At 39.8% G+C, this 12,507-nt stretch overlaps 1 protein-coding gene across 1 annotated transcript in view; it reads right to left on the bottom strand.

The window, feature by feature from the left end:
- The window catches only part of MYO3B (myosin IIIB), a 340,336-nt gene that overhangs the window by 34,358 nt on the left and 293,471 nt on the right, over positions 1–12,507 (bottom strand). Inside the window, exons 36-37 of the mRNA XM_074967534.1 lie at positions 971–1,077; positions 550–596 (exon numbers count right to left, since the gene is read on the bottom strand). Coding sequence (XP_074823635.1) covers positions 550–596; positions 971–1,077 — 154 coding nt within the window. The remainder of the gene's footprint in view (positions 1–549; positions 597–970; positions 1,078–12,507) is intronic.

Genomic DNA, 12,507 nt, shown 5'->3' with positions numbered 1-12,507 from the left:
TGGTGAAAAGCATCCATGTTACAAGTGGTACTAATTAGCATCACTGGTGGCAGTCTTAGCTGAGAGCTAGTGGGCAAAGAACAACCCTTTTTAGGAAAGAACTCCCCTCTCTGCCTTCTCTTAGAACTGGTCCCTCCTGAGGCAGGGCTGAAGCATATTGCTCGGGTGGTGAGAGGAAGCCTGCATGGCTTTTGTCCATGTGATGCTTGCTGTAGGCTAATGAGCTTCAACCTCAAAGACTCTCAGTCCAGCACCTTTTACTACGACTAAATTTGTTTATTTAAAAAGGGGAAGCTAAAATTTGTTTGAGTTGTACTGAGAGAGAATTGGAGAGAATATTTATTTTGTAAGAGCCAGTTCTAGTGTTTGCAAACAGTATTAGATACATGTTTTATATTTGCTTCTGTAGAAAATGTCCAATGTCAATGCACAGAGATATGGTAATTGTTTATATTTAGAAACTTCTCTAGAAAGTTTTTCATTTTCTGTAATATCACAAAGGACTTCTTCTGTTTACAGTTGCTTAGAACTAAGAAGATAGATATTTACCCAAGTTTTCTTGGCTTCCTCTTGCTCCCTTGATATTCTAGAGTTCCCTGTGGAGAGGGCCAAGAACACACAGTCAAAGCAAAGCAGCAAGTCGTTAATTTTTAATTCAAAGTGATTTTGTGTTGAATGCAAGCAGATGCTGATAATATCAGAAGTCACAGCATAATTTTTTTGATCAAAGGGCTCAAGTGAGCCTGATGAAGCATGCATCTTGCTCGTCTTTGATAAACCACATCAATTATTCACCGTGAAGGCAGACATCCTGACATGAAAGCAACAGATAAAGAGCATAAGCACATGTTCAAGACGAGAGCAAAAGAACGTGGGGGTGGGGCTGGAGGGGCTGGAACAGGTATTAATAACCGAATTATTAACTGGAAACAAAGCCAGTAAAACAGCTTTATTGCCACTTTGAACTCACATTTAACTGGTTATAGTACATGTTGTCCTCAGGGCTATTCAGCATTTTGGGCTGCTGACATCGTCGACGAGGTGTTCTCAGCTTCTGTTTGAGACAGTTTTCTGAACCTACAGTAAGATAACGCAATTTAGTTTTAAGCCATGCCAGGTGCTGCGAATGTCTTAGCATATTTTAGCTATAAGCAGTCCTTTCTTCTTTCCTGTTCACTCCTAGATTTATTAGCAAATCTGTCCTATTCTAAGAAGGTATACAGAAAGTTTGGGATCTCTGTTTTCTGTTTTGGAACTTGGTTTAAACAAGAGTTTATAGATGAAACTTTCTCTGATAACATCATTTTATTCCAGGTTTCAGAGTAGCAGCCGTGTTAGTCTGTATCTGCAAAAAGAAAAGGAGTACTTGTGGCCCCCTAGAGACTAACAAATTTATTTGAGCATAAGCTTTCGTGAGCTATAGCTCACTTTGACCCTTTATATTGACATATTTTGTTATCTAAGCAGGATAAGCATTGTGACTAGCTAGGGACTAGTAACAGCATCAGCATCAAAACCGTTCATCTATGTTTATAGATGCAACAGTAACAAATCCCTTTGATGAGAATTAGTTTATTATTGTCTTTGTTTTGCTATATAAAAAGCGACTTTCTTGATATAACATTCTATTTAAACAGAGAAATCAGTGCCATTTGAGATAATGCCTCCGTGAGTTAATTTGTGATACACTATGGAGTAAGAGTTGGTTAAAGCCATCTGGAACACACACAATTTAAAGATTAGAAAAACATTTTAGAAGGGTGGATTTTGTAGAAAATATGGTTTGAGCTAGTGCAAGCTAATAGCCTTCGTATTTTTGCTTTTTTCAAAAAAGAATATTGTTCTGTGTAATCTATAAGAGGTGATTCAGAAAAAAAAACCTGTTGGAAAGAACCTAACACAGCAAAACTAATTGATGATATAAGCACTATTTTAAGGACAATTCATAAATATGCTAATAGAAAAAAATATCTGGGAATTCATTTCTTTTCCAAAAAGATCATTCACACAGCCTATTTTGACCTTTCTAATATCTGATTTTAACATGATTTTTAAAAAAATAATAAATAATCTAATAATATTTCCAGTTCAAAGAAACAGGTGAATATTTAACTTTCAATACAAACATTGAAGGAAAAATATTAGTCACATTACACTTGGATCCTGTCTGAAGAGTCAAATTTGCCCCTCTCCAGAGGCCCAGCACAAGGTCCTTGTTCCACTTAAGCCCCTTTGAAAACTTCAAAACAGAAGCTGATGGGGGGCCCTGTGCAGATGGGCTCTGCCCAGACAGATCCATTTGTAGGATCTGGCCCTTGATGATAAGATAATTCTTTAAAGCAGTTTTGTGATGTTCCCAGGTCCACAGACTACTGATTGCTGGGTTTCTCTAAAGTTTTTCAGGTGTTATCCCCATTTTGGGACACATCCTGCCATTGTTCCAGATGTGAAGCACCCATGGAAATCAGTGTGAGTTTTACATAACCAGTGTCAGAATACGGCTGTCTGTCAGCAAAGATCCAACACTGCCTTCTATGCCAAGGAGCCTTTATATAAGGTCTTTTCAAAACAATTATCTAGTCCTTAAAGAAAGGATACATTTCAATGCAATTATATTTTTTAAAGAAAATAATCCCGCTAGCATAAAAAAACCCAAATCTCACAAACCCAAAGATTTGACAAACTGTTTTTTCTACCCAATTGCAGTAGCTTTTATAACTTGCTTGGTACTATGCAGTGTTCACCTATTATTTATTTGTTCTTCATGGAACTTCAAGCTTGATGCAAATCCATCCCTCAGCTACCACTGCCCCTGAATTATTGTAGGAGAAAGCCCATTATCCACATTTGCCTATGTGTGTTTACTCAGTTTTACTCTCAACTATGATATGTACACAGTGCACAGGTGTGATTCCCACTATGTGACTCAGGGCAAAGTCAGGCTCAAAATCTTAAAGTTATTTGTTTGAAGAAATTAACTCTTTACAACAACAAAATACCCTCTAGTAATAAATTCATATTATTTGCTAACTATAATCACAAAAGCTTAAGATCTTGATGCTTTCCAATGTTCTACTCATTTTGCAAAGAGTGGTTTGTGGTTCAAGAAATTCTGGCGGCACTGCCTACACTTTTGCTGTTTGCCGATATTGTCTCTAAGTAGACAAGGTACAAAACTCTTCCAGCGTATATTGCTCGAAAGTCAATGGGAGTTGGATGTCTAACTCCTATTCGTGTCTTTGAAAATGTCCTCTATGATATTTAAATATAATAAAGAGATTATCAATTAAATCTTGGTCCCATTACAATCAATGGACATTTTGCCATTGACTTCAATGAGGCCAGGATTTCACCCTATATCACTGAGCATTTCCAAAATTATTAAGTTTAGGTTTGGAAGAGACCTTAGGATTCAAAACTCTGATTATGTCAGGATCTGTCATTGTCCTCGTGGTGATGTTTCAGTTTTAGGGCCAAATTATGATCTCCCTTACATAAATACAAATCAGGAGTCATTGCACTGAAATCAATTCTTATTATTGGTGTAAAGCTAGTGTGAGTGAGTGAAGAATTAGACACTCTTTCACACATCTATCAGATGCTTGCCAAAAACACACAATTATTACAAAGTTGATCATCAATACCCTGCTGTGATGCGATGTACTGGATTATGTGACAAAGGGAATACACTGTATTCTTTTCTCAAAATATATTTTAATTACCTTTCTTTTATTTTCCAGCAACATCTACATTAAAATTTTATGTTGCTATCGTTTATTTTGTCCATCTGAAGTCTAATTTAATAAAGTTTTGCTCTTGCTTTTTATCCCTACACATAATTATTTCTGCATATTACACGGGTGGCCTGCAGATTGCGTCCTCCAAAGGAAATACCTTTTCAGTGGGCCCATTTGTCTTAGCATTTAGTAGCATAAAATAGGAATAGTAAGAAAATCTGGTAACGTTTATCATACACTACTGTATCTGGAGAAAAGTGTATTAACATATGCTCTACATTCAGCAGTTAAATAGGCATTTCAAATAGCGTTTTAAAATGTTTAGCTTTGATGACAAAGTTAAGGCCACTGACAGGAAAAATTACTTGTCATTGTAATAACAACAACTACCTATTTATTTTTTTTATAAGCACCCAAAGTATGCTACGTGCCTCTGGTATGCCCACAAGAGTCTGTGTGCTACACATTCAGATGCCACTCCTAGAATTAGAAAAGAGGGCCAGCTTCATTTCCTTCACTCTCTCCTTAAGCCAATATTTCTATAGGGGAGATTTGACCCCCTTTCCTCATACTAAATCAGAGACTTAGGGCTAGAATGAGACAACCTATTGCCTTGTGTTAGGGCTAGGGTATTGCTGCACTGCCTCGGGAGCAGTACAAGGACGGACCTGTGACTCAGAGACCCAGTTTTTTTCCTTGTGGCAGTGTGAAGTATTACCCACTAGTTCTTTACCAGGTGCTGATTACTTCTGCCCACTGAACCAGCTCAGCTGCACTGGCTGACATGGTGGTGGTAGTGGTGAAGGGGAAGATGAGCCGAGGCTCCACTTAGCCTCTACCTCTCTCTCTGCCCACAGACCTCGCTTTTCCCCACTGTGCACACAGACCAGAAAATCTGGGCAGAAGCTGCAGGATGGGTGGACAGACACTTATTCCCGTTACATCCCTGATTTTTGTACCAAAATCAAAGTAGTCCATTTAAAAGAGTTAAAACTGGCTGACAGATCTAAAAAGAAGTCATTATAAATTGGGAAACATTAGCCAATAGGGCTGTTTCGAATAGGGTCCTGAAGGGATCTTTTCTTGGCCCAATGCTACTCAATATCAATGATTTGGTAGAAAGTATAAAATCTTTGCTGGTAAAGTTTGCAAATGACATAAAAATTACTGGCATAGTAAGTTATGATAAGGACAATTTAATTTTACAGAGCAATCTAAATCACTTGGTAAGCAGGGTTCCCTTGAACTATATGTGTTTTAATAGAGCTAAATGCAAGGCCCATACATCTGGGAACAAAGACTAAAGGTCACATTTTCAGGAATGGGGACTGATTTTGGAAAGCAGGGATTCTGAAAGGTACTAAGGCATCATGGTGGATACCAACTGAGCATGAGCTCCCAGTCTGACACACAGATAAGATGACCAGTGTGATTCTTGGATGTATAAGTAGGGAATAGTGAGTAAAAGTAGGGAGTTGGTATTGCTATTGCAATACCCTACAACGTTAATGAGACCATTACCAATGGAACAAATTTTAAAAGAGAAAGGAGTTAAGGACATAGAGGTAAATGGGATGAAATACAACATGACATTACAAAGGCTAGATTGTGCCAGACCAACCTGATCTCCTTCTTTGAGAAGATAGCTGATTTGTTAGACAGAGGAAATAAAGAGGAAACCCTAACCCTAACTCTAAGCTACCTGAATTTCAGTGAGGCATTTGATAAAGTTCCACATAGGAAAGTATTACTTAAATTAGAGAAGATGGAGATTAATATGAGAATTGAAAGACGGATAAGGAACTGGTTGAACGGGAGAATACAATGGGTCACACTGGAAGGTGGACTGTCAGGATTCGGTCTTGGGATCAATCTTATTTAACATTTTTATTAATGACCTTGGCACAAAAAGTGGGAGTCTGCTAATAAAATTTTCAGATGACACAAAGTTGGAACATATTGCAAATACACAGGAGGACCAGAATATCATACAAGAAGATCTGGATGACCTTGAAAACTGGAGTAATAGAAATGGGATGAAATTTAATAGCGCACTAAGTGGAAGGTTATGCATTTAGGGGCTAACAACAAGAATTTTTGCTATAAGCCAGGGACATATTAGTTGGTAGTGACAGAGGAGGAGAAAGACCTGGGCTGTATTGTTTGATCACAGGGTGACTATGAGCTGCCAATGTGATGGGGCTTTGAAAAAGGCTAACACAGTCCTAGGATGCATCAGGTGAGGTATTTCCAGTACAGACAGGGAAGTGTTAGTACCATTATGCAAGACTCTGGTGAGATCTCGTCTGGAACACTGTGCAATTTTGGTCTTCCATGTTTAAGAAAGATGAATTCAAACTGGAACAGGCGCCGAGGAGGTCTACTAGGATGATCAGAGGCATAGAAAACCCATCTTATAAGAGGAGGCTCAAAGAGCTTGGCTTGTTTAGTCTAACCAAAAGAACGCTGTGGGGAGATTTGATTGCTCTCTATAAATACATCAGCAGGAAAAATACCAGGGAGGGAGAGGCCAATGTGGACACAAGAATAAATGCATATAATCTGGCCATCAACAAGTTGAGGCTTGAAATTAGATGAAGGTGTCTAACCATTAGAGGAGTGAGGTTCTGGAACAGCCTTCCAAGGGGACCAGTGGGGGCAAAAACATAACTGGCTGCAAGACTGAGCTTGATAAGTTTATGGAGGGGATAGTCTGATGGGACTGCCTACAATGTAGCCCATCTGCGACTGCTAGCAGCAAATATCTCCAACAACCAATGATGTGACACTAGATAGGGAGGGTTCTTAGTTACTACTGAGAATTCTTTCCCAGGTGTCTGGCTGGTGCGTTTTGTCCACATGCTCAGGATGTAACTGATCGCCTTTAAATCAAAGTCTTTAAATCAAAATCTTTAGATGTTCTAAAAGATATGCTATAACTCAACCAGAAATTAAGGTCTTGATACAGGAAACACTGGGTGAAATTCTCTGGCCTGTGTTATGCAGGAAGTCATACTAGCTGATCACTGAATTTAAGAGGCCAGTAGGGACTGTTATAAATATTTTAGTGTGTCACTTACCCTGAGTCCCAATCTGCTGGGGATTGTTCTGTGCTGTTGATCTCAAAGAAAAATGTTCACGCATGAATTTCCCTTTTCATTGCTGCTTCTTTGTTTTATTATGGAACAGGAACATTTTCCTTTGAGTTAAACATAGCCTCCAAGATACTAATAATTTTGATGACAAACCTTGGCCTGGACGGGATTCGTATATTTCATGTCATATATTACATAGATTACCTACTGATCAAGACACCATCATTTGAACAAACTGCAAAGTACTCCCACAGAACTATACAAGGGCCTCAAAAACAAAAGTCAAGTGCTCTTTAACTCTGAGGCAAGGACTCTTTTGCATCTAGGGGCCCATGTTTCGACCAGTACATTCAGGAAAGTTGCATCCATAAGGAATGTTCTTTTCTAAAGAATTCATGTAATGGGAGTGGAGGAGTGATTCCATCTTTGAAATTCAGCAGTTAGATGTCTCACCTGTGAGTGATAGTCCTGCTTATCAGACAGGCACTAGGTCCATTACTGACTGGAACTGTTAATACTGCCCTTTGAGATGAAGGCAGGGTGCACCTAAACAGGTTCCCTTCTTTAAAAACCATCTCTTGACATTGACAATTTTGCCAAATGTTGCACAATTTTTAGGGAATTTTGTAGAGAAAGTGATGAAGAGGCAGCTGCAGTTGCATCTGGAGGCTATAAAATTCATTGACCTTCTTCAATTATGTTTTACATCTGTGTATGGCACAGAAGTGGTACTAATATTTCTGGGTGATGATATATTCCTGGCAAGGGATGCCCGGAATATATCCTTGCCTATGTTATTAGATCTGTCAGCATCTTTTAACATCAAGTATGATGAATTGTTGACTCCCTTGTAGGAGTGGATGGCTCTTTTCCTTCCTCTCTGAGATATTTCAGAGGGTGGTGCTGAGTCCTTCCCCTCTCTTTTTGAGGGCTCCCAAAAGCTGGGTGTGGCAAGGATCAGTCTCTTGTAACTTTTCTTGTTACATGTAAACAGCATGCCCTAATGTTGAAAGAAGGGAGACTCATCTTGTAAATATTGAGACACATGGAGATTAACAGCAAGAGGTGAAGAAAGAGCAACCTAACAAATAAAACATACCAGAGCCATTTCATTTACAGGATTTCATTTACTATTAATGAAGTAAACAAATAAAACAGATATATCAGTATGACCAAGAAATATAGCAAATATGTGGCTGATTTCCAACCTATATTATCAGCTGAAACATGAAAGTGCAGCTCTTAATTATAGGCAAATATTAGCACAGACTCATGGGATCTCATCATAACATTTCAAGGTCTATATTCATGAAAATTTAAGCAATGTTTAAAATCATGTTAATTTGTTCTTTGTTTGTTTCTTTTCCTGCCAGTCTAATTTATTCCAAATGACTTTGGTTCTCAAGCTTGGTTATATTGATCATGCCTATGTAAAGCATTGTTATAGCCTGGGGAGAAGATTTTTGTGCAAAAACTTGTCTTTGTTCTCTTTTGATACTTCGTAGGTATTTTGATGCTTTCGAGCTTTTCCAGTTTTTCTCAGATTTGCATCTTCTTTCAAGGCAGCAGTTAACTTCATTTTTCATCCTGAAGTATTGGACAAATGCACAGATGACCTCACAGAGTATGATAAGGTACATCATCCTCCCTGACTGGATGCTAAGTGGATAATTATGTGCAGCCAGTTGATTCCAAGGAACAGTCATATTTGGTTTCCATGAAATATAAATATATTCCAACACCAAGCGTCAGATTCTGATCCCATTCATACCAGCATAAAATCAGGAGTAACTCCATTGAAGTTGATGGAGTTACACTGCAGTAAAATTGGTGTAAGTGAAGTCAGAATTAGGCCCTAGGAGTTGAATTATGTCGGTCTGATTGAAAAAAAGAAAGAGAGACAGACATTACAAATGACATGTGCTGCTATGTATATGTCAAGTATTCATACAAAGTCACAACTCTCCAAACCCCACTCCCATACTTCAGGCCTGATTCTTCAGTGCCTTCCACCCTGAGGAGTTATTTAGATTTATGCAAAGTGGATGTAAAATAATACATCATCATGACGAAAAATCAGGACATCTAAGAGATACATGACCCAAACCAGGAAGTGCTTTATATTGTAGGCCAAAACTAGGTCCTTGAATTGCACCTAGAAACAAATCAGAAGCGAGTATGGGTTTAAGAGCAGAGCTGTAGCATGCTCCATGAGACAGGCACTATGGAGTAATCTGGAAGCTATGCTCTGCAATAGCTGAGGTTTCCAAGTGCTCTATGTTATAGATTATTTATTTATTTTATTAATTATTATTAATAATAATAATTATTATATTATGGTATTTCCCCATATGTGCTGGGTGCTGTAGAAAGATATGGGAAGATATAGCCACTGCATCAGAAAGATTACAATCTGAATAGAGATAAAGACACATACAGAGAAGGAAAACAAAAGTGGGGAGGGGAGGGAGGAGAGAGTACACAGATCATATGGTTATTTAGGTAATTATGCATGTCTCTAATGCGTTTGAGGTTTTTATGGGAGAATTGGTGTTGAAATGTAGGAGGAGAATGGTGGGAAGCAGACGGTAGGAAGAAAAATGGAAAAGAAAGTGGGAGAGGAGTGGAAGACTGAGGAGAAGGAGGTTGGAAGGGAGAAAGAGAAGAAAAAGGAGAAACCTAGTTGCCAGGGAGAGAGAGCCTGGGGAGCCAAGGAGTTGAGGGGAGAAACCACCACCACCGACTAAGCAATAAAACCTAATTAGTCCAGGTTTCCAAGAGTTCTGTAAACCTGGTGACATTAAGAAGCATCTTCAGTCTTGAAAAAAAAGGAGATGGGCGGGGGGGGGCAACTGGATAACAGTCTTCAAATACGTTAAGGGCTGTTATAAAGAGCACAGGGATCAATTGTTCTCCATGCCCACTGAAGGTAGGACAAGAAATAATGGGCTTAATCTACAGCAAGGGAAATTTTAGGTTAACGATTAGGAAAAGCTTTCTGACTATAAGGGTAGTTAAGCTCTGGACTATGCTTCCAAGGGCAGCTGTGGAATCCCCATCACTGGAGGTTTTTAAGAACAGGTTAGACAAACACCTCTCAGGGATGGTCTAGGTATCCGTGGTCCTGCCTCAGCACAGGGGCTGAACTGGGTGATTTCTTCAGGTTCCTTCCAGCCCTACCTTTCTATGATTCTATGAGTCACACTACCCTCAGGCTACTTGGCACTGACATAGTGCTTTACAACTTCAGACCTCTACAAATGTGAACCAAGGCTGTTCCCTCTGTTTACATAAAAAGGGGACCTGACATGAGCGGCAGTTATTCTTTCCATATGGTTTAGGCTATTGCCTCCACAGCACCATCCCCTCATCCTTCGTTTCCTACAGAAGAGCATCTATGAGGGCCAGTGCTCCTGAGGAATCTGGGGCCAGGCATGGATGGGGCGGTCAATCAGCTACTCTCTGCAGCCCTGTGTCACGCTGAACTCTTGAATATTTGCAAGGAAAATCTGGGGGTTAGCTCCCAGGAGTCACCTTTGTAGCTGCAACCAGTGGCTGCCTGGCTCTTGTTGGAGGCATCCCCAGGGTAAGAGTGAGGCAGGAAGACAGCAGAGCAGTGCAGAGGGGCATTCACCCATGCAGGATAGCATCTGTCTCCATGTCTCTGGGGGTGGCCTATATGCAGATCCTCTGAATCTGTGGGTCTAGAAGGCTGCAGCCCTTGTCCTCTCCAAACCTCTAACCAACAAGGAAATATCTTCACAGCTGCTGGGTTCATGTTGCAGAGCTTTCAGTCATCACTGGCCTCCTCCCACAGACAGGCAGGTGCTATCCTGCAGATGGCTGCCCCCGCACTGCTCTGCTGTCCTCCTGCCCCACTCCCACCCACGACAATATATCCAAGAGCCATGCTGCCCTTGAGGGTAGCTGCAGAAGTTGCTCCACAGGGCCTGATGCAGGAGGAAGGTGACCTGGCCCTAATTAAGTTAGAATAGGATATGGTGCCTTAGCATGATTTGCTTATCCTGGCCAAATCCTGCAGTTCTTGCTCAGGCAAAACTCCCATTGGCTTCAGCTGATGAGGCAAATAGGACAGCAGGATTTAGCCTTCTGTGATTTTTAATGTTAAGTACTTGGCACTGCAGCTTCGTAACACCAAGTGTGATTATCTGATTCCTTGGAAGTGTATAGCATTTAAGACAAACAGCTCTATAACAGAGAGATGTAAAAAACCCAACAACCCCCAAATCAGCCTCTGGTATCACCTGAGATCCTGCACAATAGTGGCCAACTACAGTTTTGTTTACTCAGATGGAGTGTGTTCATAGTGCCAAGAGCCATAGATTGCTAGGGAAATTCATTAGTGTAGACTCTTTGATGTCATGTGCATCTCAGAATCTGTAACACACTGCTGAAACTGCAAGAGCTGCCTTTTGTTTATAACCCTAACCAGAACCATTTGAATACACACACTGAAAGAACTCATAACAGAAGCAAAGCATTTTCCTCCATGCAGTGATTCATTACTTATGTCTTCATTTTGGCCACTGCAGCTCTATGTGAAGCCATATGCTTTAAATTATAAAGCACACTAAGCAAATCATAAGTTTTTCAAGATGGTGCATAAGGACTTTTTCTGCATCTGTTTGTTGCCAAAGACCCAGATGATACTGTAATTAAAACAAATATTTTCTGTGATATCAATCATTTAGCTATTTATGAACCATGAGATTATGGCCTTGAGATGCTTTGTTGGGAAACAAATTCTACAATTAGTTAAGATCTTTTTCCCCCCACCAGTACAATTCTGATCTTTCAGTATTTATCATTTCTTTCTGTTTTTATTGTGAACAATGTAACTGTAGAAGGAGAAGGCAGAAGTTAAAACAAAGCAAGCAGTGGGACCAAAATGTCAGTAACCAACATGGATAAGATCAAACCTGTCAACAAATAGCAAGCTCTTGGAAGCATTGTTTAAAAGCCATGCGTTCCTATTCAAAGTGAACTGTAAGAAAGCTCATCATACACTCTACTGTAAAACTGAAACTAAACCCACATCTAATAGTGAATAGTGTGCATCTATGATTCCAGAGGGGTAATAGCATATTTCCTAACTAATCAATGTCAAATGGGTTTACAAGGCTGCACGTCCTTTAGCTTTGTGAATTGTTTCTCTTCATGGTACCTGAGCTGATTTGTACAAGCTTCTTTTAGGATGGGATTTAATTGATGATAATCTGCTCTCCCCTCAACAACATTCTGTCTGATTCTTATGGCCAAAAATCTGGACTTATGCAATTGTGGAAGTTGCCTTTTGGGCAATATGTAAACAGCTGGAGTGGAACCTCATGACCTGATTTTCACAGAAGTTGAGCACTGGTGAAAAGCAGGCTATTAGCACGTACAGATTGGCTGGAAACACCACCCAGTACAACTATATTTCACAGCCCTATTAGGCCTTCCTGGCTTGTTAGCCAACCACCTGGAGAATATGTGGCCATCTGCTTTCAAGATGGCCAGCCTAAGCATAAGCACCAGGCAACGAGAAAGTAGCTAGTTTAGATCTTTATATATCTTAGATCAATGTCTCTTTCGCTATTTGAGTGACATTGCATGATCAGTCTGGCTGACATTATAAATACTAAAATGAAGAGTAAAAAAGTCCATCTTGCTTG

The sequence above is a fragment of the Natator depressus genome, chromosome 11, assembly GCF_965152275.1.
Source record: "Natator depressus isolate rNatDep1 chromosome 11, rNatDep2.hap1, whole genome shotgun sequence".
In the NCBI taxonomy this organism is placed as follows: Eukaryota; Metazoa; Chordata; order Testudines; family Cheloniidae; genus Natator; species Natator depressus.
Note: the sequence above shows the minus strand (reverse complement) of the source record. Positions and strands in the feature narration are given on the sequence as shown.